The following is a 25,884-nucleotide window of genomic DNA, read 5'->3' on the forward strand; positions in this document are numbered from 1 at the left end:
TCCAGTGAGAAAAGATGCACAAATTCAAAAAATCAGACAATTTCCAACTCATCTATTCAGAGGAAGGAAAACTTATCAACCGTGATGTTATGGTTCTTTCACGGCTTTCAAAGCTATCTGTTGAAGCAACCTACAGCATATATGTAGCAGAAAACCTCCAGATCAAGTTCATCTTTTCCTTTAATCAACTGAGCCCAACAGGCCTACGAAAAGGAGATTAGATTTACGTTCTTTCTCTCGGGGTGCTTTTTTAAAGTTTAAGAAATACATTGCTTTCCCAAGTATGTCTCACTCTGCCTGGTCATGCACAATCTATCAATGTGCAGATGAAGCAGAAAATAAAGACATCCTTAAGAAACACATCTGCAATTTGATGCAAAACAGAGGTGACAGCCACAGCAAAGGGAGCTTTGGCTAAATATTTAAGTACTTCGAAAAATTATCTACAGTGCTTTCAAAAGTTGGAATTCCAGGATGAGAGGAAATCTGTGACAAGGAAAAGTGGCAAAGATGCTTATATATGCCATGGCACACTCCTTCTCTTACCACATTTCATTCAAGAAGCTGAGTTACTGAGCCTGCAAATGTAACCATTCGTTCATTTAAACAAATAGTACCAAAACAATGTTATTATAGAATAATTATCTTACCTTCTTTTTTTTTTCCAGGTCATCAACCATATGAAAATCTTTTTGAAATGTCTCTACTTTCTGCTGTAGGAAGAAATAAGCAAGAAATAAATTAAGTTATTCATTGGAGTGAATCTATGCATCCCTCTCATGTGCAAGACATTCATGTGTTAAAAAATATTGCAAAAGGATTTCTAAATTACTGGACACAGATGCAGTGTTGGTGAATTACCACAGAAGCTCTTTTGAGATGGGAAGGGAAGATAAAGTGGATGAATTTTTTTAAAAAAAGTTAATGACAATCATACACTAGCCGTTTGAAAACTGATCAAAGGGCACACCTGTGTGGATTGAGTGTGTAAGAATGCCAAGAACTTTGGGGTAAGGAAAAGCAGCATGGTTTCCAGGAATGAAATCTACACAATCTTTCACAGGATATGGAATTTCGTTCTTATAAGCCAACAGACTTCTTTGAGATTAAGGATCACATTCTCTCTCACACACATGGAAAAAAATTATCCCCGAAGAGAACTCCCTGCTTAAGATTCTGGAAGTGAGATTTAATTTAACCAGGCTTTCATTATCCATTTAATTTGGGAATTATAGACACGTAAATGTCATGAAGATGCTGCAGATACAGACTATATGTGCACCACAGTTATGCCAATGATGTTCCAATGCACACTTTCCCTGGGTATGGTTGCGTGTTGATCTGCAGGGCTAAATGGTTCATGAACTTGAACCCCACAACATTCAGAATTGAAATGCCCAACTTCAGGTCACTTGCTGAGCTGGCAGTAGCTCATCTGACTTTAAGGTAGCTACTCAGACCAAAGCAGTTGGCAAATTTATAGCCAAATCACAGTCACCTTTTTTTGGAAAGAGATCTGAGGACTGTGGTCCTAAGGCTGTGATGCTATTCCAGCTATTGCTTGTGGGGAGGAAAAGGTCTCCTGGCATAAACTAGATGTTCTTCCAAGTAAACATCAGACTGCAAACTTAAACAAAGAGTAGAGCTCAATGGGAAATAAGGTACAGGACTTTGAGGGAAGAAATTATGGTTCTCTGTATGAAAAGAAAGAAGAAAGCAGGAATAAAAGCAAATGTACAATATTCAGCCTCCAAAATAACTAAATGTATCTCTGTAATTGCATCTCCCGTATCCCAAGAATAAACTACTGTACTTTATAATCAGGCCTTTTAAAAAATATTTCATCCAATGTCCTCACACACCGTAAATGCAGGTTTGAACAGTACAAATTCTCTAGAGGGATTTGTATGGGAACAGCTCCGTTTCTACTAATACACCTGGAGACCTTCTCCTTCACATGCAGGTACATAATCGTTGTGTTCTTACGGTACACAGACATGACTGATTTTATACATGGTTTCTTGTATCAGCCATGAAGGCTGGATTGACATATTCTCTACCAAGCAAAAAGTGTGATTGGTTCAGCTTTCCCGCAGCCCTTTGGGCGAACCACCTCTTGCTAGTTGAGAAACCATGGATTAAAGATTAGAGTGGTGCCTAAAGCTAGCCTATTGTGGTGCGTTTAAAAAGCACAGGTCAGCACAGGTCTCAGCTAGACCAAGGACGAACTATAGTCAACCCATGGCTTAACAGCGTGCATGGACCCAACTAAGAGCGAACGTTCAAAGCAAGTCTCCATTCTGAGATAAATGCAAAGAAATGAACTCCGACGCGGAAATATTGTCTGCTGGCCCTTTCCAACCTACCCCGGCGTGCATTGACACGCACGCACAGGCCCGCTTGGAAGCCCCGCGCCAGAACCACCCGCAGCCCTCTACTCCGGCACTCACTCCTAGAACGCCCACCCACGTGCGTCCAGACACAAAGTGGGCATCGCTACAGCCCCGGAGGGGGCAACGGTCGTTAGCCCCTGTGCCTCTTCCCGTTTGCGCAGCAGCTCGTGGGCTTACCCGCCGCCCTCCATCCGGCGCCTCTGCGGAGCCCCCGCGCAGCTGCCGACCGGCCGGAGGGCGAGCAACCACGCGGCCAGCGGGACCCGCTCTCGCTCGCCCGCTGCCCGCGGCTGCGGCTGCGGCGGGGAAGCGCCCGGAGGAAGCCCCCCGACGCGCCACCTCTAACCCACGCGGGAAAGCGCAAAGGGAAGAAGCCCAGCGACTGCAGGCGACCCGGGCTCCACGGAGACCGCGAGGCGAAACGAGAAAGGAAAAAAGGGAAAGGCGAGGAAAAGTCGCGGCCGAAGAGCCCGCGCTGCCTTCGAAAGCCGCTTGCAAAGCCCCGAACTCCTCTTGCAACGTGGGCCAATGGGGGGGGGGGGGGGTTGGGGGCCCGGCAAGGGATGCGCTAAGGCAGGTCTAGGGGAATGGGGGCAAGGGGCTCCCCGAGCCCCAGCGTGCGCGGCTCCGCTCCTCCCCCTAGAGGTTGCCTGTCCTCCAGGCTTGCTCACCTGGGCGCTCCGGCTCCCGCCTGCGGAAGCGCCGGCCAGGGACGCAGCAAAAAAAAAAGAAAGAAAGAAAAAAGGAAAAAGAAAAGAAAAGAAAAGAAATAGAAGAAGAAGCCACCTTTGTCGCCAGCTCCCTCGGGGCCACCACAGCGCCTCCGCGGCACGCCCTGCCCACCTTTGCCGGGGCCACCCCGAGTGGCAGTCGATTAACCAATCGAGATGGGTCATTCGGCCACACGCCCGAGGCGGTAGCCAATGAGCCGGTAGAAAAGAGAGCAAGGGAGACCAGGGGAGCAGAGAGGCGTCTGGGTAACGTAGTCCCGAACGCTAGCTGAAGCCCAACAGCTGCTGTTAAAGCAAAACAAAACGCGGTTGATTTTGTTCTTCCAGTTTACTCTTGTCCTTCCTTCTTTTTTAAAACATCCCAGTCTTTTCCCCATTCCTTCTCATAGCCTCTTTGTATGAAAATGGCAGGGGCTTACATTACAGGTTTTGAACGCACTGATTTTGAGTACCAATTCTTTAATCCTAAAGCCTTATGGTAACATCTCTTAAATAGCATTATAATAAATAAAATGATGTTTTTTGGTGCCTTTGAGTCCGTCTGGACTCCTGGTGACTGCCTGGGCAAGTCCCTGCAGTTTTCTTGGCATGATTTCAGAAGAAATAATCACCTTACTTTAATAATAATAAATAATAAATATATGGGTGTTAATAGTGAAGGTATTACGGCATTTCCAATAGCCCTTGGAACTGACTCTCATGGGACAATAAAGCAGGTTTTAAAATTGGTTGGACCTGCAGTGCAAATACTGGATTCCAGGGCTTATGGACCAGGCTACAATGCACACTGGTTTAAGTTCCTGTGATATTTGCAGCCAACTTCAAATATCAGTTAGCAACGGCAAAGTTTGGGGAATGAAAACCCAGTTGTTCAGCAGCCCTTATTCCTGGTGAAGTGTGTGTAATCACCTTCCCCGAGCAAACGATTTTCAGAACTTGGCGAGAAACGCTGGAAGTTGTAATCCAGCAGCTGGTTCGGAAAAGTTGGTATATAGGACTACAGCGTCTATATGATTTGCGATTCTAAACATGAATCGTGCCAGACTATGAAGAGAGAAGGAAACTTGGATGGGAGGGTCAACAGAAACGATGATTTCTTTGCTAAATCCCTATCCCATTTTTTGCTCCAAAACACTCTACCTAGCCCTTTAACTTCCCTCACTTCTCACAACAACCCAACCAACCCTGGAAGATAGCTTGGGCTGGAAGACCATGATTAGCCCCAAATCATCCATGGAGCTTCAATACCTGAGGATGGACATGAACCTTGGCCTCACTCTAATTCTAGTTCTAATTCAACACCAGGGTGACTTTGACAGGGGAGGAGGCATTCAAAGTATACTGGCCTGTTATGGTTTTGCCTAAATGGAAAAGCTGAGGAGAAAGGGAGGCTTGCATTTTCACACAGGGAGAGTTTCTTGGGGCCTCTAGCTGGAAGTCCAGTCTAGAACTGGCTTGGGCAACATGGCCTTCCTTCAGTACATTGAGTTTGGAGTGTCCCATTCCTGTAGGAAAGAGGCTTCTCCACTTCATTTTTAGTACTGTCCTCCTCCTCCTCCTCCTGTCCTCCCCTTCCTTCCTTCCTTCCTTCCTTCCTTCCTTCCTTCCTTCCTTCCTTCCTTCCTTCCTTCCTTCCTTCCTTCCTTCCTCCCTCCCTCCCTCTTTCTTTCTTTCTTTCTTTCTTTCTTTCTTTCTCTCTCTTTCTTTCTTTCTTTCTTTCTTTCTTTCTTTCCTGAACAATGTTTAGCAAATGCTGATAGCTTAGGATCAATTAAAGTTTATCCAAAAGCCTTAGAATCTTTTATTATTATCATTATTATTCTCCAGCCAAGAGTGTACACCCTTCAAGCACATAAAAAGAATTTAGTAGCTGCGATCAGAGAAAGGAAGGGGAATCAATAAATATGCAAAGGGGAAAAAAAATCTCTGGAGGTTTGCCTGCCCTGGATCAGTTGTCTATGACGAGCCGTTCACCAAGCACTCCAATTCTTTTCTTCTTTCTCTTTGTTTCTTTGATCCGGAAGAGTGACAAAATTACCTGTCGAGATCCTGGGAAAGCTATCCATTTTTCTGGGAAAGTTTCGATCAGAGTTTGAATATTTAGAATTGGGTGTGTGTTCTGAAATTTCATTCTCAGCCCAAGAATTTAGTAGCCTCAGGTTGGTTGGCTTTTCTTTAATTGGAATGGGACGAGAGAGAGAGAGAGAGAGAGAGAGAGAGAGAGAGAGAGAGAGAGAGAGAGAGAGAGAGAGACGACCATTGGTTTTTGGGGTGTGATTGGACAATTATGTGCAGCCACTGGAAGGGGGGGAGAAGGGGGGAAGAGAAATGGAAGAAAAAAAGCGAGGGGACATCCTGGAGAGATCCTACTAAATTCCATGGAACTTACTTCCGAGTAAAGCTGGTAGACGCCAACTTAAAGGTTTTGATGGAGCCCAACTGCATCCCTTACGGGTAACATCCCGAAACGGTGCGTGCGTAAGATCCAGGCTCCCATTTTCTAAACGAAACTCAAGCCCGTGAAAGAGCGGGCTGGGTCAACATCTCAGCCTTAAGCTCTCTTTAAGGAGAAATGGGGGTTGGGGGGGGTGGGGGGAGCTGTTGTTTTTTAAAATTATGATTATTAATAAATGGTTCCGTTCTGAGGGCTGAGAATGGACAGTCTTTCGGATAGGTTTTCAATAATGCCAGTTTCGTGCTGACCGATCGTGCTGTGTAATCAGTTCCAGCCCCGCTTCTCTTAAGAACTTTCTGAAATCGCCTGAACGTCCGGCTGAAATCAAGGGGAGGGTATTTCCGAGGCAGCGGGTGGGGGTGTCCAGAACTGGCCTTATCCGAAGGTCCCAGCCCCTGCCGACGAGAGGACAGACACACCACGCTTGGTTGAAAGAAACAGGCGCCCATCTCCAGCTTCCCAGCCGATTCCGCCCTTGGAGCGCTAGCCGAGAGAAACGGGGTTGGCCCTGCTGATAAGCCCCCTCCCCACCTCCTTTGGGTTTTCTCTTCAGTTTTCGGCACAACGCTCTCTCTCTCTCCCCCCCCCCCTCCCCCGCGCCCCCGACTAAAGGAAGCAAAAAAGGAACGTGTCAGATTCACCCTCGGCAGAAAGTTCCGCAAAGACTTCAGCGGAGACCATCTGCACCGGGTCCGGCTCCTTCGCCTCCAAACTTGGCTGCTGCCAGGCGCAGGCTCCGCGTTTGGGGGACGAGGGTGCCCAAAAGGACGCTCAGATGTCGCCTGAAGGGGACCTCGGCCACCCACCCATCCGCCGGGGTTGGGGGGCGAGTCACGGCCAGAAAGCCTCCTTCGCCAAGGGGGCGGCTACGAGACTCGCTCTGCGGGCTGGCTCTGGGCGCCTCTGCACTACGCAGCCGTGCGTGCCCGGGGGTGAATGGGGTGGACTTTCCTCGCTGCGGGGTCATTGTCCTCGAGGCTGAAAGGGAAACTTCGGAAGCGCCGCAGTCAGAGGTGGAAAGCTTTTCTTCGGGCGCCCGGCTGCGGGGTGGAAGGACCGACCCGTTTAGGTGGAGGGAGGCAGCAGACATGAGAGATCCCTCTCCTGAGAAAGGGAGGAGGGGGGCGAAGGGAGGAAAGAACGAAGACGTGATCCTGCTGGGATATATATATATATATATATATATATATATATATATATATATCCATATATCTGCTAGAATCAAAGGAGATTACATTCTGCGATCGGCGTGGACTTTCTCCGCTCCATCTGGTTTTAATCTGCTTTCGCTACTACCCTTTTATGGGGTTTAAGTGGGGGTGGGGAAGAGCAAAGATACCTGGATTATTTCTTTTTTAAGATGCCCTGCCCAAGCTTCACCCAGCACGCCCCCTCCCGTTTTCCCTTTGACCCCCCCCCCGCCCCCGCCCTTTCTTTTCAGCCAAGGAGGCAGAAACCAACCCGACATTCCTCGATTGTCACAACAAGCAGCCGGGGCTGAAGTTTTGTCTTCCTCCCGAGACAACTTTGCAAACACGCCCAGTCTTCTCAATCTCTGGGAAAGCGCTTCTTCTCCTGCCTACCTGGCAAGAGTAACGAACAGACCTGGGGGTGGGAGCGGGGCGGTGGAAACAGGGGGTCGCAGGTCCTTGTCCTGTTAAGAGAAATGAAAGAGGGAGACAATTAGAGGCAGCTACTTGGCTCCGATATGCAAGTCGGAGGTAGTTAAACACCCCAACCATATTCGGTTTCGGGTTATACTTTGTTATTGGTTATGTTACTGTATCACTCAAGTAAGAACCACATCTTTTGACATGGTAGGCTCCTGGGAATCTGTCCCTCGCTAGAGCATCTTCCCAGCAACCCTAAAAGGTAGAACGGGGCGACTTGAACCCCGCCCTGGCAAACCTCCCCAACTGAGCTGTACATTTAAGCAAGAAAGCCCCCAGGCTGGGTTCTCTGCTGTTCCGCTGCCCTGCTTGAAAAACGGAAGGGAGAAGGGATCGGGCACCTGAGAACTGGATTCCTCTCGAGTAAGGAGCTGTAGCTTTCTGCGCCCCAGAGACGTGTCGCCGCTTATCGAGGGGGGAAAAATCCCTCATGGGAAGACGTCTGTAATCATAAGAACAATAAGAACAACAAAGGCGACGACATTAACAGGAACTTCAAAGGCATCTAGGACGGCAAAGCAATGCCAAAGGTGGGAAAAGTTTGTTTTCCCATCTTTTCGTTTTCGAGAGATGGCTTTTGATTTATCTGAAATTCTTTTTAACTTTCTTATTCCAAAATTTGCTTATTCGAAAAGCCTTTATTTTCTTTTCCTTCCTTCCTTCCTTCCTTCCTTCCTTCCTTCCTTCCTTCCTTCCTTCCTTCCTTCCTTCCTTCCTCTCTCTCCCTCTCTCTCTCTCTCTCTCTCTCTTTCTAGTAAATCTTGTTAAGAAACCTATTTCATCAAGTGAATGCATTCGCATTCCAGAGCAGGCCCGCCAGCGCGAGAGCGAGCGACCTAGCCTGCAAGCTCTTTGCTATAAATCAAAAGAGAAATTGCGCTGATGGTGTATTTAGCAAATGAAGAAAGTTGGAGGTGATCTTTGCTAAACAGCTTGGCTGTTGATTGCCAGAGGCCGGCGCAATTGAGCTGGGAAGAGAAGGGGGGGGGGGGCGGGGAGAGAGAGAGAGAGAGAGAGAGAGAGAGAGAGGTTTCTGGCTGCTTGGGGTTGGCTGTGGCAAGCACAGCACGAACCAGCCTCTTCGGGTTTCTTTTACTCTTTCTTCCCCCTTCCCTTCTCTCTCCCTTCTTCTCCCCATCCCCTCCTCCTCTCCCTGTCTCTCCCTCCCTCCTTCCTCCCCCCCCCTCTCTCTCGCTCTCTCTCGCCAACACCCCCGCGGAAGGCGGAGCTTGGGCGCGTTGCGTCGGAGGCGTCAGAATTCCCAATTTCCAACTTCGCGTCTTGGCAGGACCTTTGGCGGAGCGCGCAAAGGGAAGGGGGGCGGCGGGCGGGCGGTCAAGAAGGCAGACGAGCGAGCGAGCGAGCGAGGAGCGAAAGAGGAGAAAGCGCCCTTTCCCGTCCAGCGGAGGGCGGGGGAGCAGGAGCAAAGAAGAGGGCGCCTGGAAAGAGGGGGGGAAGGTGCCGCGCGCCGGAGAGTCCAGCGAGAGCCGCTGCAGAGGGGAGGCGGCGAAGAGGGCGCGCGTCGAGCGAAGGGGCTCTCCGCCCGCCCGCCGACAGAAGCGCCCGCCGCGGCAGGCTCCGACGACGCGCGCCGGGGAGAGCGAGGGCCGGAGCGAGGAGCGGCAGCTGCTGCGGGGCTGGCTGGGGCTGGCTGGCTGGCGGAGATCTGCCAGCAGCTTCCGGCCATGTCGTATCCTCAGGGTTACTTGTACCAGCCGTCGGCTTCCTTGGCCCTCTATTCCTGCCCGGCGTACAGCACCAGCGTGATCTCCGGCCCCAGGACGGATGAACTGGGCAGATCGTCCTCCGGCTCGGCTTTTTCCCCGTACGCCGGCTCGACCGCCTTTAGCGCTCCCTCGCCCGGCTACAACTCCCACCTCCAGTACGGCACTGATCCGGCGGCGGCGGCGGCGGCCGCAGCTGCCTTCTCCTCTTACGTGGTAAGAGAGCGCAGGCGGGTGGCTTGCTCCGGTCCCTCAACCTTTCTCCCCGCTGGCTGGAGGGGCAGGAGTGGGCAAGGGGCTTAGGCGAGGAGAAAGCCGCCCCGAGGTCAGGGGCGAAAGAGAGCCAGGGAGGATGCCGAGAGCTAGGGCTTTCGTTAGGAGGTTTGGAGACGCGGCTCTGGCTGCAGGCGAAATCTGCCCAGAAAAGGGGGGAAGGACGCCGAGAGCAGACGGAATGCAAGCCCGGCCGCCTGGAGGCTCCGGGCCCTTCCCTGCGAAGTCTCGGGCCCACCGGCTTCCCCTACAAGAAGACAGGTTGTGCCAGATCCTGCTTCCGCTCAAATGGAGACCATTCTTCCCCTCCCTGCCCCCCCAAAACCTTAGGGGGAATTGTTGTCTGGTCCCCTCCTGCAGAACCCTAAGAAGCACTCTGCTGCAGCAGCCGGATCCTCCCCGCTTGTTTATTTGGGAGTAAAGAACTACGAGGGTCCTCGTAGCCGAAACGGGTTTGAGAAATCGAGGGACCTGCTCTGTCGGATTAGAACCTGAATCGTGAAGGAGGCGCGAAAGGGTTCTTGGAAATTCCGAGAGGAGGGAAGGGAAGGGAAGGGAAGGGAAGGGAAGGGAAGGGAAGGGAAGGGAAGGGAAGGGAAGGGAAGGGAAGGAAGGAAGAAAGAAAGAAAGAAAGAAAGAAAGAAAGAAAGAAAGAAAGAAAGAAAGAAAGAAAGAAAGAAAGAAAGAAAGAAAGAAAGAAAGAAAGAAAGAAAGAAATTTAGACTTCGTGTGGTTGGCTTTTGAAAGATTCCCATGCCATCACTTTATTTTTGTATGTGAACATCGGAACACTTCGCTGCCCCCCCATCCCCCCCGCCGCCATCCTCCTGACCTCCTTTGAATTCAAGTCAGGTCAATCAGTTTAGATGCCCATCAGTTTGGCTGCCGGAGAAGGGGACGGGGGAGGGGGGAGGCGGTCACATAGGAGAAAAGCGGCGCTTTTCGCTGCTCGCTCTTTTTCCGCAGCTTCTCCGGGTGCTGCGAAACTATAAATCCTTGATTCTCATCGCAGCAGCAAGTCGATCGAGAAATCATCCTCGTAGTAATAAGTGGAGGTAGAAAACGGAGGTTTGTGAACTTACCTGCTGCCCTATTGGCTCAATACCGAACCGTACCTGGAAATCTTTACGGAACAAATATAGATAAATAAGGCAAATCAATCCGCGTTTGATTTCGCTCTGCAGAAATGCCTCTGGTGGCCCCTTCCTTCCCAGGGCTCTGTCCATCCAAAATCCACTTTTCAGTTAACTGCATTAGGCCTCTGGGAGAAAACCCTGGGATTGAACTCGATTTGAATCCGATTAGTTTGGTTTAAAACCAGATTTAGCTGAGCCAGGCTCTTTCCTCGCCCCCTTCTGCTAGTATGTGGTTTTCTGCCTACTCGCTACCAAGCTCCCCAGTGAAAAATGAAAACAAAAACGGTGCGTGAGGGTTTGGGGGAAAGGTTGCCTTTAATTAAAGGGGGAGGGGGCGGGGTGTAATTTGTTGCTGTTTACAGGCAGATAATCCAGCGCAGAGGGAAGGGGGTGGGGGGTTGTAGCAAAGGTAACAGTGGGAAAATGCCGTAGTTCTGAGCGAACCGCTTTGCCTGCATCCAGACGGGCGACCCTGTTGTCTACCTTGTCATGGTTTCCTTCTAGGCCGGATTATTATTATTATTATTATTATTATTATTTGGTGGTGGTGGTGGTGGTGGTGGTGATTATTTGTGTAGTGGGTGGGTGAGCCGGAGAAATTCTCTCCTGAACAGACTGGAATATTATCCCTCCAAATGCACACTGTGGACCTTCAGCTGAGTTTCCAGCTGGCCTCCTTCTCACCTGGGCCTGCTTCGCCTCTCCTCCCTCTCCTTCTCCTTCCTGCAGGGCTCCCCTTACGACCACACTCCCGGCATGGCGGGCTCCTTGGGGTACCATCCCTACGCCGCTCCCCTGGGCTCCTACCCCTACGGGGACCCAGCTTACCGAAAGAACGCGACTCGGGACGCCACCGCCACGCTGAAGGCCTGGCTGAACGAGCACCGGAAGAACCCCTACCCCACCAAGGGTGAGAAGATCATGCTGGCCATCATCACCAAGATGACCCTCACGCAGGTCTCTACCTGGTTCGCCAACGCCCGCCGGCGCCTCAAGAAGGAGAACAAGATGACCTGGACGCCGCGGAACCGCAGCGAGGACGAGGAGGAAGAGGAGAACATCGACCTGGAGAAGAACGACGATGAGGATCCAGCCAAACTGGAGGAGAAGGGCGAGCCAGACCCGGCCCAGCTCGGTAAGGAGCAGTTGCCTTCCCCAAAGGCAACTGGGTTAGCTTAGGGATCTTGGAAGATTGGCAGGGCCGTTCCCTCCCTCCCCCCCCCCCCCATATGGGGCTTACTTGTCTAGGGATGGAGCAGAGGTCTGGGGTCTGGGTTCTCTGTGGGAGGATGGGAAGGGGTCGGCCTCCAGTGGCTTTTGAGGTGCAGAAGAAGTGAGGGAGGCCGTCCTGGAACTCAGTGGCTCTTTGTAGCCCGAATTGGGAAAGAGGCTAACCACTGTCTATGTTCACACAACCCGTTTAAACAGGTCAGTGAGAGACCCAGCGGCCTCGTTCACACGAACGGGAAACTTGGAGGGGGGGATAAGCATGGCTCTTTATCCCATGGGTTAGATGACTTCGCCTGCTCTGCCAGTCCAGCCTCTGGGTCGCCTTTCTCGGCGCTCTGCTGGGTGGGGAAGCAGAGAGTCAGTGACTTCGGAGTCAGGTTCAGGGTGGTGCGAAGGCAAGCGCTGAGCTGCAGCGGTCTGACGGCGGCCCTGGGCCTCCCGGGCCTTTCTCCGCAGGCACAGGAGACCCGAAAGGCGTCGGAGCTGGCAAAGAAGCCGACGGCGCCTCCAGCGACTCGGATTGTAAGGAGAGCCCCGAGCAGGCGCTTCCCAAAGGAGCCGCCGGCGCCTCGCCGCCTTTGGTGCACTGCGGACCGGCGGGCCGCCTCCTCCTCCAGGCTCACCACCAGCAGCTGCTGCACCCGGGGGGCGGCAGCGACGAGCCCCCGCCGCCCCCGCCCGCCCAGTACAGACCCCCTTCGACGGACCTGCACCCCAGCCTGCCTTCCAGTCACGGCACGTCGGTCATTCATTCGCCCCAGGCGCCTCCGCAGGCGGCCGGCCCGGGGGCGCTTTCGAAGCCCAAGCTGTGGTCCCTGGCGGAGATCGCCACCTCCGCGGACAAAGCCAAGGAAGGGGGCAGCGGCGAGACGCCCCCGCAAACTCCTTCGGGCTTAAGCGGGGCGGCACAGTCCCCGACAGCGCGCTCGCCTTCCGCCGCCACCTGCCCCTTCCCCAACGGCGCCGCCTCGGTGCTTCCGCGGCCCCTCTATTACGCCACCAGCCCCTTTTATCCCGGGTACACGAACTACACTTCCTTCGGACACCTTCACAGCAACGCGGCCACGGCGGGCGCCCCCAGCCCCCATTTTAACGGATTAAACCAGACCCTTTTGAACAGAGCGGAAACCTTGGCGAAAGACGCGAAAATGCTCCGAAGTCAGAGCCAGTACGAATTTAGCAAAGACTCGCCTTACGAACTAAAGAAAGGTATGTCGCATATTTAATCTCCAACTTCTTCCGAACTTAACCTGAGCTCCAAGACGGGACTGGATTTTGTTCCGCCCTTTTTGGGGGGAAAGAGAAAGCTGCCCCCCTCCCGCTCTTTCCGTTCCCTCCCCCCCCCCCTTCTGCTTCTTTGTCGTTGGCGGTTTTTCGACATTTATTTCCAACTGATCCCGTCTTGATTTGGGTTTTTTCACGCTGCCCAAAGGGTGGAGGAAGGGTGGAACAGAAAGAAAGAGAGAGAGAGAGAAAGAAAAAGGAAAGTCCTGGCCCGTTTCCAAATCAGCTTTATAATTTATTTGAAAACGCAGCTTTTAGAAGTCTTAAACAGAACTGCAAGATATGGTGGGTATGTGGGGATTCTCTCTCGCACACACACGGGAAAAGACAGATATGATTTGTATGAAATCTAATTCTGTATATTTAATGTAGCTTTTTGTATTTAAATCGGTTATACAGTATCTTTGAAGTAAATTATGAAATCCAACCACCTGTACAGCCATAATGTTGGTTTCTGATTCTCTATACATAGATATATATATAGATAAATACATACACACACACACACACACACGTACACACGCATTTGTGTCTTTTCCCAAATTGTTTATATATGTGTGTGTGTGTGTGTGTGTGTTTATACACATACCTGCTTATTGAATTATTAGCAGTATAATATTATTACCTGAGATTAACAACTTTCCATGCGGAAGGTTGTCAAACTGTGCTATTAGGTATAAATCACAGACGCCCTCGGTCCAGTGTGAAATTAAACCATAGATTTATTTTTATATGCATTAAAATGAAAAATACATTTTGAAAAGGAAAGAAATACCGACCGTTTTTTGGTGGCCACCCGAATGCAACAAACAAAGGGGGTGGGGGGGGGTGGGGGGGGGGAGAGAAACGAACAAAGGAAATATACTGATGAATCGTCCCACCTTGTTTCTGTGGAGAAAGTGGGTTATTTCCAGTAGCCTGAAAGCAGGTTTCGAAGGTTACCGGATTTGGGGAAAGTCTCTAAATCTGAGTTGTTTCCAGTGAGGGATTGCGGGGGGCGGGGGGGGGGGGAGCCAGTAGTACGGAGCAGAAGGCTACCAGAGATACTTAAGCGGGGCGGATATTACGCAGACCAGAAGGTCAAGGGACTCTGCGAATTGTGCTGATCGGGGGAGGTAATTCAACCTGAAATTATGGTCCCGATGTCACATAGTCTGAAGTGGCCTTGGGCTACCGTTTGATTTTGTGAACGCGCCGGTGGGGGCCGAGCCGGTGGCCCAGCCTCGGCCACAGATATCCGCTTTTGTTAAGATCTGGGTAGATCCTGCGGGTCGGTGGATTGATTCTCGAGAAGGGTCGCCCTTTTTCACCACGACGCCCGGAGTTGCAGCTCCGGGACGCAGGGCCCTGCCTATATATGGGGTCGTTCGTAACGCGGGGGTGGGGGAAATGCTGCAAGGCCGGCTGGAAGTGGAAGACGCCGCCGCTTTTTCAAGCCTTGCGACCCTTCAGGCGGATTCCCCGCTCCCTCTGTGGGAATAGCCCCCAAAGGCTATATCTTTTAACTTAATCCTTTCCAATCCCTATCGGCCTTTATGGCCGCGTTTTGCACGTGAACCTCGGGAAGAAATTCGATTTTATGGCCGATTTTTCTCTGGCCGATCTCGCGAACGTCTGCAGAGTTCTTCCGGAGAATACACGGGGGAACCGCGAGGGTGTGTGAATCTGTGCGTGCGTGGGCCAGCGTGTCGTTCCTTTCCTCGCTGCCGTAGCTCTCCGGGGCTCTTTCTCCTTCCGGGTCTCGCTAGGTTTGCAAAGCGAGGGCGCTTAAATTATCCCCCTTCCGCCCCATTGGCCCCATCCCGCTGATGCCGCGTCGAGGGGACTTCTGCCGAGCGCAGAGCAGTGCGCGCAAATGGAGGGCGAGGAGGGTCGCCTTACATTGTTTCCCAAATTCACAGGTAGGTGTCACACTTGTACCGAATTTCAAACGGAGTCCTTCTGACTTGTGGGAGTGAGACAGATCCCAGGTCCCCCCCCCCCCCGCCCCGACCCCCGAATGAATAGAACTGAAAAGAAGCGCCTTTGCCGTTCAGCCATATCTATTGGCGGGTTGAGAATGGGAGGTGGGGGGAAATCCCAAATGGGAAAGATAGATCTCCACTTTATTTAATCGTTTTGAACGGGGAAAACATTAACCCCTTCGGTTCTTGAGTTAGCCTCTCTCTCTCTATCACCACTTACGCACATACACACCCTACACAAGAACTTCTGGGGTCCCGATTTGCCTTCCAGCTCTTAGATTCACTTTTTGAGAGGCGCACAGCTCGGAACCTCAACGTTGCATGCGCCCCCCCCAAAATAAAACCCTTGAGGGCAAACCCCAGACCCTTCTCAGAGGGTTTATGTATTTATTTCATTGAAGGGAGGAAATGTTGAAACCCACGACCGGGGAAGGCGGTATTAACAGTAAGTTCATGGCCGGCGAATGAAGTCCAAGTTGTTTTATGGCCTGGTTTCACTGGCCACTTGTTGATATGCTTCCCTCCCCCCGCCCTCCGCCCACCCTCAGGCCATTTAAATAGCAAATATGTCCCTTGAGACCGCAATGCTGCTTATTCGTAGTTCAGAAGGAAGAACGGAAGCCCCTCGCCTTTTTTTTTCCTGGAAACGGGCAAGCAAAAATCCTCCTTCCGCGAGATAAGGTGATCTTGTGTTAAGATCGGGGTGGGGGCCCAAAGGTACGGGAAAAAGAGCAACCTTTCTCCTTGGAATTAGATCCCAGCCTCGGTGAATTCTGTTGAGATCCATTTTCGAGGAAATCGAGGGGTTTCCTTAGGCAGCGGCCTGAGAGACCCCGCTTTACCTGAGAGTAAAACCCCATTGAGTTGAACAGCTGGCGGCCGAGTCTGCACGTTTGGGCTGGATTAGAGCGTCTGGACGATTCTACACTCCTCGGTCTGCGAAATACGTCCGAACACTGCCACAGTTCGTTCTAAATAGTCCTGGGTTAGGTTAGCCCGACTCCTGGGGGGTAAAATAACTCTCGTTCCTTTGGAACGGAGAAGTACAGGATCGCGCGTCTGACTGCGCCTTCAGGTCTTTCGCCCAGCGCCTCTTCCTTAGGGGTCACAAAGGATTTCCACACGCCAGAAAAGTGACTGACACAGGAAGTAAAACAGCTGCTTTGCACGAAGGGTTGGGCGGATGTCAGTTTCTAGCAACCTTAGCCCTCACTTTCATTGCACTGGGATGAATCTGGAGACCAGGGACATACCTGACTCTTCCCAGATTTTGACTTCGCGTGTGCCCGCTTATCATGAGCCGGAAAAATGCTTCGTGGTTGCTTCAAACTTTCCCCTGGACCCGCATAATGAGCCGTTAATTAGCTTAGCCACAGCTATTCAACTGTGAAGTACCCCATACGTCCCCACCCGCTCTTTCCCCAACCTCAGGGTGGCTGGGAATCCATTTCTTGCAGGCACAATGCCGGGTTCCCACGACGCAGGGAGTTGCAACCCACCGATTTTAACCTAAAGTGTTCGCGAGGGCGGAGCGCTGAAGGTTGCTTTCTGGCCCAGCACCTCTTCGGATTATTTGAGTCAACCAGGATTCAGTTAACCCCGAGTAAAGGTATTGTGGGAACGCAGCCGCTGTGTCTATTCCACAGCTATTTCAACCTGCAAACTGACTTTAAACAAACATTCAAACTGTTGCAGAGGTACACCAACCGCGTGGCCCAGAACATTCTGATTTGTTTATAAAAATAAAAAGAATGGCCGAAAACTGATTGCCAAATCGGTTGTCTAAAGTGTGAGAAAAGATGCGGGGTGGGGTGGGGAGGGGAGGGAAGAGCCAGCAGCAAAAGAAAACATACAGACCGACAGAGTTCGGCTTTGTCCAAACCGAATCGAATGGATTTACTTTCTTCCTAAGGGAGGAAAACGCCGGGTTTCTTTGGGGTGGGGGGAATGATGGGTGACCTGCATTAGGTTGCAATCCTGACGGACGTCTTTGAAGCCTAAACGTCCAGCTGTTGAAAGAAAGAGGGTCGGCGCGCGTTTGAACGCGAGGGGTGTCACAAAAGGAAGCGCGCTTAACTTCGGGGTTGCTGGTCTTGGCAGGACAACTGCGGGTGTGTATGAGAGCGCGTGTATTGCGTGTCCTTTCTTTCCAACCTCGAAGCATACAGAGAAGGAAAGCCATTCAAAAATTCAGAAGATTAGGCTGGTACCCCCCTTTTTTCATACCAAGGAAACTTTTTGATATAATAAGGTCTATATCAAATAGCTCTATTAGCCGTCTGTGTTTAATGTACATCTTCCTATGGGAATAAACCCATTTCCTTTCTGCTGTTCATCTCCTGATCCTGCTTGGCTCTAGTTAAGGCTGAACAAGAATTGTTGCAGAAAGTTAATTTATTACCTCCTCTTAATTTATTATCTCCTCTTATTAAATTTCTCCCCAAGTGAAACTTAAGTATCACTGCAGCTAATACAACGTATTAACTGCTTTGAAGATTATTAATATTTTGGGGGTGGATTTCATAGTGCACAGAAACACACTGACATCGCATCCTGCCCGTTGCATTTCTGCTCTGACCCGAAACCGTCTGAAGTCTACGAAATTAGGACCTGCTTCCCCCGCTGCAATTTAGAAGAGACATTTTCTGCTAGTTTTGTTTCACTGTTAAAATGTTTTGAAGCGCCCGGCTTCACGGAAGCAAACTTCAGAAAGTTTCTTACGGTTCCGTTTTATCGGGCTGGAAATGAGAGGGTAATTGTCACAAAGGGAGGCAGCCCTTGGGTCGTGAATGGGATGCTTGACCGCAGGACCCAGGCACCGAATGAAATTTCTTCTATCAAGGCGTGTTATAGGATCAGAGGCAAAAGGATTTCGGCGGAATTTATTGCAAAGCGGTATCAATTTTAAAATGCAGTATACACACGAGACTTCTAAAAACTCTGGACGTGTGAAGAGACTTGGATTCTGGGTATTATACACGGGGCAGACCAAAGACAGTGAATACTACCAGAAAAGAGACTTATTAACTGGGAGGATTCCCACAGTACGTATCAACCTAAACCTGGGTTTAGAAGTCACCATTGTTGAGAGGACATGACATGCTATGTCTACAGGAAAATAAATAAGCCAGCCTCATGATATCTTCACACAACATGCTAAGATAGCCCCTGGATCGGTAAACAGGCAGAACCACAAGCTGTACTGCATATTTTTTTAACCCTTACTGGACCTAGCGACCAGATGCGAGTGCCCTCCATAGCGTTTTTGTTGGGCAGAAAACAGCCTCCTTTCTTAATCCAGTTCTCGACTCTAAAGTGGAAAGTTGTGGTAACCAGACCTTGTAATACTGGCGATGCTGTAAAAAGAAAGCCGTTGTGTACAGATAGGTGTCTGCCCAGAGACGCACATCTTGGGAAGCTGTGGTTTGTTGAAACCATGGCTTGTGGAATAAGCAGCGATAGAGGGGTTCTCAGTGAACAGTTGGCCATGGTTGATGAGCAATGGTTGTTGACTTCTCCCCTCACGCCGTGCCAAAAGCAGCAATCCAAGTTACAAGTGGATAGCGTGTGTGAACCCAGTCCTTACAAAGAGAAAGCAGTGATCTCTGAGGGTCTCTGGGTTAAAGGCTGAGCCTGAATAAATGACAGATCTCTTGTGTATTCATTCATCAAACTTACATTCTGCCAACTCTTGAAGTTCCTCCTTATTAAGGATCTCCTCGTCAAAGAGAACACCAATCCGAATTTACATGTGGCAGATTAGAAAGGGGGAAACGGTCCGGATGCCTCAGAAGGACTCTTGGGGACTCCAGGGCCAACCCAATCCATGGGCTTGACTTCTACGACCGGACCCCAAGGCTCAGACCTCCAAAAGGATTCAAACCGGAGCAAACGGCCTGAAATCCAGTTTAGGAATGCAACACTGCCGCCTATGGGTCTCGTTTCCCTGTCCAGAAAAACAGCTTCGCCACGTTTTAATTAACTCAACACCATATTTCTGAATACTTCCCGTAGACTCAAGCTTGCTAGGCTGCCTCCTCCTCTGAAATAAATCATATAGTGAGTACAATCGACTTCACAGTCCACCTGGCTCAGAATCTTATTCCTTGCAAAGAAAACTCGTCTGCTTTCAGCGTGCTCTCAGCTTGGTCTTCAGACCCAAGGATCCCATCTGCCCTCCCTGCGCGGGAGTCCCCCTGCAAATGCCCGGGCTCGCTTCTGAGCCTGGTGGGAGCGGGAAGGACCCCCGTCCCGAAGCCTGTGCAAATCCAGCCACCATGTGTGGTTTTACGCAGTTGAAATCCAAGGGCCGTTTTGGAACAGTTCCAAAGTTCGGCTCTCCTTGCGTGATAACCCAAATCATTGATCTGGATTTCAAAATCGCCAATTGCGGGGCTTTTCCTAAAGCTTTAACAGCATGAAAGAAAGAAGCAACTCTATGGCAACTAGAATACACTAAAGGCTTTTAAATTATATATATATATATATAACCTGAAATACCTTGCCGGCTTTCTTTAAAAAAAAAGTGAAGTAAGAAATATATATATATATATATATATATATATATATATTTCTTACTTCACTTTTTTTTTAAAGAAAGCCGGCAAGGTATTTCAGGTTAGACCCCCTTTTATCGCTTCCTCAGCGCTCGTGGCTTCTTTCCTTAATTTTGGAAGGATATTTTAAACACGCTTTTTAAGAGAAGGGAGGGAAGAGAGCTCACCCACGTTTGTTTGCAAAAAGCTCGAGAAACCGGTTCGGTTGCGGTTGGAGGTAACAAGGCAGTTCAGACAGCGGTCAGAGGCGGTGGCTGAACTGAGTGGTAAGGAAGACGTGAAGGGCTCATTTCGATTTTAGCTTCAAAACCAGTCTGGTCTCTTCCTCCCCACCAGCCCGGACAAAGGCTCAGTTTTACCTTAAAACCAGAGACCCAATCCAGGAAGTTGAACCCGCTCAGCTCCAACTACTGGATCCCGAAGCGAAGTTTCAACTGAAGTCCAATGAAGCTCCTGTACAAGTCCATTTTCTCTTTATTGAGGAGGTCTGGATCCCGTGAATTCTGCTTACCCCCGAAAGAGAGTCTTTTTCTGATTCTGTTTTATTGATTTAATGACATTTTAATGGAAGTTTCTTGTAAGAATCTAATTCTTAAAGCGGTTAATTTGCAAGCTCCCTTCTTGGGGTGGATGGGAACGAGGGGTTGCTAAAGTAATTTGAGGACTGAGTTTATTGGGTTGAATTCAGAGGATTTTACCCCCAAGTAAATGGCCATTTCGTGGATGTCTATCTGCTGGGAAATCTGGGGCTTCATTGAGATCCAGGAAGAACCATCGCTTGAGCCTGTCTGAGGTGCATGGAATAGGCCCAGCCTAACTTGAGGCCAGCGAGGGATTTGGGATATCAGGGCAGTGGAGTTGCTTGAGAACTGGGAAATGTGTCAGCACCGCTGCCTTGGGGAGGGTGAAAGGAGCTTGGATTTGTTGTTCAGCTTGAAGCAGGCAAATGTCTTGACTCCTCAGCTAGTCAGGCTCTTACTCTTGAATAAATGAACCCTGGGATTGCTGTTTGCTTCAGGTGAGAAAGAACTAGATCCTTTAATCGGCTGCCTTAGGCATACTTCCATGAAAGTAACTCTTACTGGATTGCACAGATCATCCTCCCTCTTCCCCAACCTTCGGGAAGACCGACTTCCTTCCTTCCTTCCTTCCTTCCTTCCTTCCTTCCTTCCTTCCTTCCTTCCTTCCTCTTTTTGAAGTGGGCACTTTTTGGCTGGGATTGCTCGCAAGGCAGGCGAGACTAACATGGGATTGGCTGCTTTGTCATTTGGCATGTGGGGCAAACGTGTTGAGGGATCTCTGACCCACCAGGGTTCAGATGTCAGAGGAGGGTTGCTTGTCCGTTGAGTGCTAGAGAAGATGTGCTAAAGGCCCAAGGAAGGATCGCTCTGGAACAAGTGGGAGGTGGATCGTGGCTCCTGTATAAAGGCTGGAATGGGGAGGTTGTTTTCTTGAACATGAACATGAACATAATGCGACAGATATGGGAGAATTCGTGGAAATGATTTCTGGGCAAAAGGCACTAGATCAGGCTGCACAGATGCACGAACAGCAGTAATAGTGGTTTTGTGTTCTCTATCCCAACTCCTGACCATGTCATCTTTGCAACCTCCTGGTGAGGTAGGCTGCTCTGGGAAGACCATCTGATCTCAGGTGGATCAAGTCAATGTCATGACTGTACATTAGGATTTCAAAGGAACCCCAGACCACAATTTCTAAGGCCTCTTCTCCTAGTAATACAGCCTCTTCAGACTGGATTGCTTCTTCCAAAATTTCTGATGCCATGGCAAGGGATTATGGGAGTTGTAGTCCCAACAGACTAGCCACCCTGCTGTTGCTTTGGACCTCGGCTCCCATAATCCGTGGCCATTGACCACACTGCCTGAGAGTTTCTTTCTTTTGGAGTTCAGTTTGCAGAGGGGGATGAAATGTCCAGGTAGAGTTTTCTGGGGGGTGAATTTGGAGAAGCAGGAAAGGTTTCACACGGGAGAGCCTGCTGGGCCTCCAACTCCCACCAGACCCAACCAGCAGGCCGAGGATGATGGACGTTGCAGCCCTTGGAGGACCACAAGGTTGCTGAAACTTCCATAAGAAAGGTACCTGTGATTTCACACATGGATCAAACTCCAAAAGGCAAGACCTGGTTTTGTTTATCCACAGGCAGGCCTGGCTGGGGATTTGGATCCTATCTGAATCAACACCGGGTGAGCTTTCCTGAATGTCACCCCACAGATCTGAAGTCACTCCAGTTTGGTGTGTGTTGTCCGGGGGGGGGGGGCAGGTTGAGGCTGGGAGCAGAAAGCGAAGTGTGATTTACTCAAGAATTATTAAATTATTATGGAATTATTGTGAGCCGGAGTTAATTCTGTGCGTCCTTGGGGGTGGTGGGGAGTAAATTCCCTTAAAGGACACAATTCTGCTCTCCTAACAGAGTACAAGCTACTCTTTTGGCCTCAGCAGGTGTCAGTCCTGTGAACAGTAATGGTCACTTTCCTCTGATTCCCCCCATGTTTTATTCACATGTTACTTTCAGGGAACAGTTGGCCCAACCTCTTTGCACTGAAAAAGGAGCAGCCAAATCCATTTTAGGCTGACGAGGACCCTCCTCCCACGCAGTTTTCATCAGGAAAAGAAAATCGCCAGAGTGAGATGCTCTAATCTGGAAATTTGTATCGATTTGCCATTTAAAGCTAAGCATAGGGAAATAAAGGGTTTGGAGAAATGCAGGCTGTGTTTTGATCGCATCCTTCATTTATTTGGAAACGAGAGGTTAGTGGCACTCATACCCCTAAGGCGAAGGTCCTTGGCTATTGCTGACCCTAACCCTGACACCAACTACCCTAACACAAGTCAGAGAAAAAAGGATTTCCTACTCCTTCGCTCAGACAAAAATGCAAGAGAGCTACCTGGCTTGGTGGCACTTCCCAAAGACCAACTGTGTTGGCCTGCAGGTATGGAAAGGTGTTGGCGTGAGAATGCTGTTCTCGGCTTCATAAACAACAGGGCAAGTGACTAATGGTAAACTCCTTGGACAATCACACAGGCCGATCAGAAATACACACCCATTACACAGCTTTTTAAAAACATTCCTTCAAGCGTGGCAGAGCAAAAACTGTTGGTCCTTTGAGATCATGAGGACTAGTAACACGTTTTAAGAAACGAATCAATTAATAAAAATCATCACAGCTTGGGTTTTAGGAAATGTTCATAAGGGAGAAATCGGGGGGGGGGGAGCAAATTTGAATTGTTTAATCCTGTTTGGCTTTAAAAATGCCTTTAATTAAAACCAGGTCACCTGTAAATCAATGTACAGCCACTTTTCATAGCCCTTCCTTCCTTCCTTCCTTCCTTCCTTCCTTCCTTCCTTCCTTCCTTCCTTCCTTCCTTCCTTCCTTCCTTCCTTCCCTGGGAGAAAGAATTTGGGTTCTTTTGCATTAAGATAGGAAAATACCTTTAATTCAGAGAAAGCATTGAATTAAAGGGCCGATCTACTATTAACTAATTCACATCAGACACCAAGTGGGTTTGGGTGTTGTGTGTGAATGCAGCCGATTGCCCGTGATTCAATAGATCAGCGTCTCCCTTCCCAAAAGTGTTCATTTATAACCTAACTTATCTGGGATTGAATTAACTCAGTTTTCTGGCTTCCCAGATTTTTGAGTTTGTTTCCCAGTTGGTTTTCTAGCCCTGGTGCTGAAGGAAAGAAGCTTCTTGCCTCGGGAGGTGAATGAATGGATACACCGGTCTCCTAAACCCCCTTCCGTGCCCGGGAGACACGTACACGTGCACAAGAGGCCCAGAGCCATGACCGTCAGGAGCTAAACGTTCTTTTAGCAGGTGGAGATTTCTCACGTTCAGACCAACAGGCACCCGCAGTTTCTGGATATTGCTCTGGGAAGAACTGTCACATTCGACCCTACCTGAAGAATTTCTTCTACTACTCGGTCCCCACCAGAGAAGCCTGATTTAAATAGCTAGAATTCCCGAGCCTTCACCCAACATGCTTCTCCAAGTTACTAGAAGCCCAGCGGCTCTGCTCTCCCCCTGGCTAAACCTGGTCAGTGTCATCCTGGCTGGGGTGGGGGTTTTGCTTCCCTTTTGGTCCAGTCCGCACAGCACCCCCCCCCCCATGTATCAGTTCAAAAAGATCGTGGGTGTGTGAACGAGGCCACGATTCCCTGGAAGGGACGCTTCCGCCCACCGGCTTTCAGCTTCGACAGGGGAGGGGATGTCAATCCGCAGAACGAAGCATCCAGAAGTCGGTCTGGGCTACGCCCCAGTTTAAGGTAGTCGAACGACCTCTTTTTAACACCTTTCCTTCCAGCTGATCCAGGTACTGACACAAACCTGGCTCAAACGCTATTGGCTCATGGAGATTTTTTTTTGGGGGGGGGGTCTGCTCTCGTGTGAATGCAACGCTTGGGGCTTTCTTCATCCACTAGGGTTCGGTTGGCCATGTGGGTGAACGCAGCCACCCCAGTTGTTTTCCCCACCCGTCTCCGGGCTGAAAGGTACCCCAAGAAGCTGCTCGCTCTCCATCGTGGAGGAGGCAGCTGAAATCACAAAGGGGTGTATGTGTGTGTCTTGTTGTGCAGCAATGAACCAACCGGCTACGCTGTCAGTTGCGGTTGCGTCACGCAGCGGGCTGCCAAGGGGAAAAAGAAAAAAAACAATCGGGCGTTACTTCGAATTAAGAAACTGCTTGTGGGCGAGGAGCTCCCCGATCCTTTTCTGCTCCTCTTTCTTAACCTCCCCCGTCGAAACGGGAGGTCCCTGGAGCTGAGCGAAATTCGGCTCAGGACACGGAAAGGGCTTTCACACCCCCACCCAAATCCCTTATTTATCTGCCCCCTTCTTTTACGCTCTTTCTAACAAGGACATCTGGTCTGGGCGTCTGCTGTTTCTTTTGGGGGTGGGGGAAAAAGCAAGCATGTTGACTTTTGATCAAATCGACCCTTTTCCCCAACACTCCCTCCCCCCCCCTTTTTTTTCTCAGGAAAGCCTTGGCACAGTAAGGCAAAAAACGTGGTTCGTGCCGAGAAAGATCAGATGTTTATTCGCCCTTTGGAGATGGGGCGGCTTAGACACGCTTTCCAACAAGCTCCATACTCACATTTAGGGGAGGGCGATTGTGTGAAAAAGACCGAATCGGGCACCCTCCCTCCCCACTGCAAAAAAGAGAAAGGAAATAGAAAGACAATGAACGAATGAAAGGAAGGAAAGAAAAAGCGACTTTGCAGACGCAGAGGGGAGTCAGCGAGACTGGCTTGTATTGAACCACCAAATCCCGCGAACGGAGCGCTTAATTAATTTTGGGTGCTAGAAATTCAGCCCAGCTGTTTCCTTTCGGAGTGGCACTCCTTGGAGAGATCTTTCCCCTTTTCTCTAGTGCACTCAGCATATTTCAGCCTTTGTGCCCTCCCCCAGGACAGAGGAGAAAGAAAGAAAGAAAGAAAGAAAGAAAGAAAGAAAGAAAGAAAGAAAGAAAGAAAGAAAGAAAGAAAGTTGTAGCTGACAGATGGTTTTTCCTTGTTTTACTCCTGGATGGAAAGTCAGCTGATGATTTGGGGGGGGGGAATAAAAGTAGAGAACAAGGCTTGCACAACAAAAGAGAGGGGAGCACCACACAGGAACTGCAAGTGTGCAAAAAGCTAGAGGGGGTGCAAATGCACCAAGAATAATACCCCTAGAAACCAGCCTGTGCTGCTTCAGTCTAAAAATTCTAAAGGGGCTTTGCAGCCACCGAGATTCTCCCACTCCTGTTTTTCTTTACTGTATTTGTGTTTTGCTATATGTTTTTCAAATGTTGCCCCTAGCTTATACTCTCGGGGTTCTTTGGTGGCCTCTCATCCAAACAGCAAACAGATCTGATCCTACTTAGCTTCTGAGTCACAGAAAGTCAGCCAGGTACCTATCGTCTGCTGAATCCCATTAGCTTGGTTAACACTCTTACAATCCCAAGCGGATGACAGCAACTGGAAGGAAGGGGCACAGAGAAATGGAAATCAGTGCAGCGAGGGTCATGTGGGCACGTGGGCACAATGATTTCTTGGTGGGGAGAAAACTAAGGAGTCCCTACTTTTAGTAGAACCTGCTTGGCACATTCCCATGTGAGGGCTACACTCCCTGTCAAAGCTAACCTTTTTTCTTTAAGCCCCATTGCAGTGCAACTGAGAATGCTTAAAATTTCAGTCCTAGGAACTCCTCCCCCCCCCCCATGATTACTTCTACAGTTTGTTGTTTTTAGTTTAAATGTTTAGGTACTGTTGTCCCTTCCTTCCTTCCTTCCTTCCTTCCTTCCTTCCTTCCTTCCTTCCTTCCTTCCTTTTTTGTAACTTCAACTGTAAGTGGCTTCAGCCATTTTTTGTTTGGGAAGGCAACCTATTCTCAAGTGCTTTAAATGAATAAAATAAAAAGAACGGAAAACCAGCCTGCGTTTTAGCTGTCTCTCTTTTCAATCAAAGGGCC

General features: G+C 49.8%; 1 protein-coding gene and 2 long non-coding RNA genes across 15 annotated transcripts in view; 1 reads left to right on the forward strand and 2 right to left on the reverse strand.

Moving 5' to 3' along the window:
- LOC112542179 (uncharacterized) overlaps nt 1-3,228 on the reverse strand; it is a 31,288-nt gene extending 28,060 nt beyond the window's left edge. For 2 of the 7 annotated variants that reach the window (XR_015795289.1, XR_003086013.2), the window contains exons 1-2: nt 3,065-3,222; nt 651-713 (exon numbers count right to left, since the gene is read on the reverse strand). This is a non-coding gene — a long non-coding RNA (uncharacterized LOC112542179). Of the gene's footprint in view, nt 1-650; nt 714-1,498; nt 1,695-2,570; nt 2,896-3,064 lie in introns of those variants that run through there. The other 5 variants (XR_015795287.1, XR_015795286.1, XR_003086012.2 and 2 more) reach the window with 5 other exon arrangements.
- Nucleotides 3,229-5,318: 2,090 nt separating this feature from the next.
- On the reverse strand, nt 5,319-7,967 carry LOC148216498 (uncharacterized). 2 transcript variants are annotated; one of them, XR_015795291.1, is made up of 4 exons: nt 7,591-7,967; nt 7,041-7,233; nt 6,221-6,683; nt 5,319-5,974 (listed from the first exon to the last, which is right to left on the reverse strand). It is a non-coding gene; the product is annotated as an uncharacterized LOC148216498 (long non-coding RNA). The 2 variants fall into 2 exon arrangements; XR_015795290.1 differs by having other exon boundaries at nt 5,319-6,683.
- A 341-nt stretch (nt 7,968-8,308) lies between these two features.
- IRX5 (iroquois homeobox 5) overlaps nt 8,309-25,884 on the forward strand; it is a 66,882-nt gene continuing 49,306 nt past the window's right edge. For 2 of the 6 annotated variants that reach the window (XM_088136157.1, XM_088136156.1), the window contains exons 1-3: nt 8,311-9,189; nt 11,112-11,517; nt 12,069-12,821. In XM_088136157.1, the coding sequence (XP_087992283.1) occupies nt 8,935-9,189; nt 11,112-11,517; nt 12,069-12,821 (1,414 nt within the window). In that variant the 5' untranslated portion in view covers nt 8,311-8,934. Of the gene's footprint in view, nt 9,190-11,111; nt 11,518-12,068; nt 14,798-21,949; nt 24,922-25,884 lie in introns of those variants that run through there. The other 4 variants (XM_088136154.1, XM_088136158.1, XM_088136153.1 and 1 more) reach the window with 4 other exon arrangements.

Source organism: Python bivittatus, unplaced genomic scaffold (assembly GCF_059951505.1).
Source record: "Python bivittatus isolate LINGU-HERP-01145 unplaced genomic scaffold, Pbiv_v1 ctg000190_np1212, whole genome shotgun sequence".
NCBI classification, from domain to species: domain Eukaryota; kingdom Metazoa; phylum Chordata; class Lepidosauria; order Squamata; family Pythonidae; genus Python; species Python bivittatus.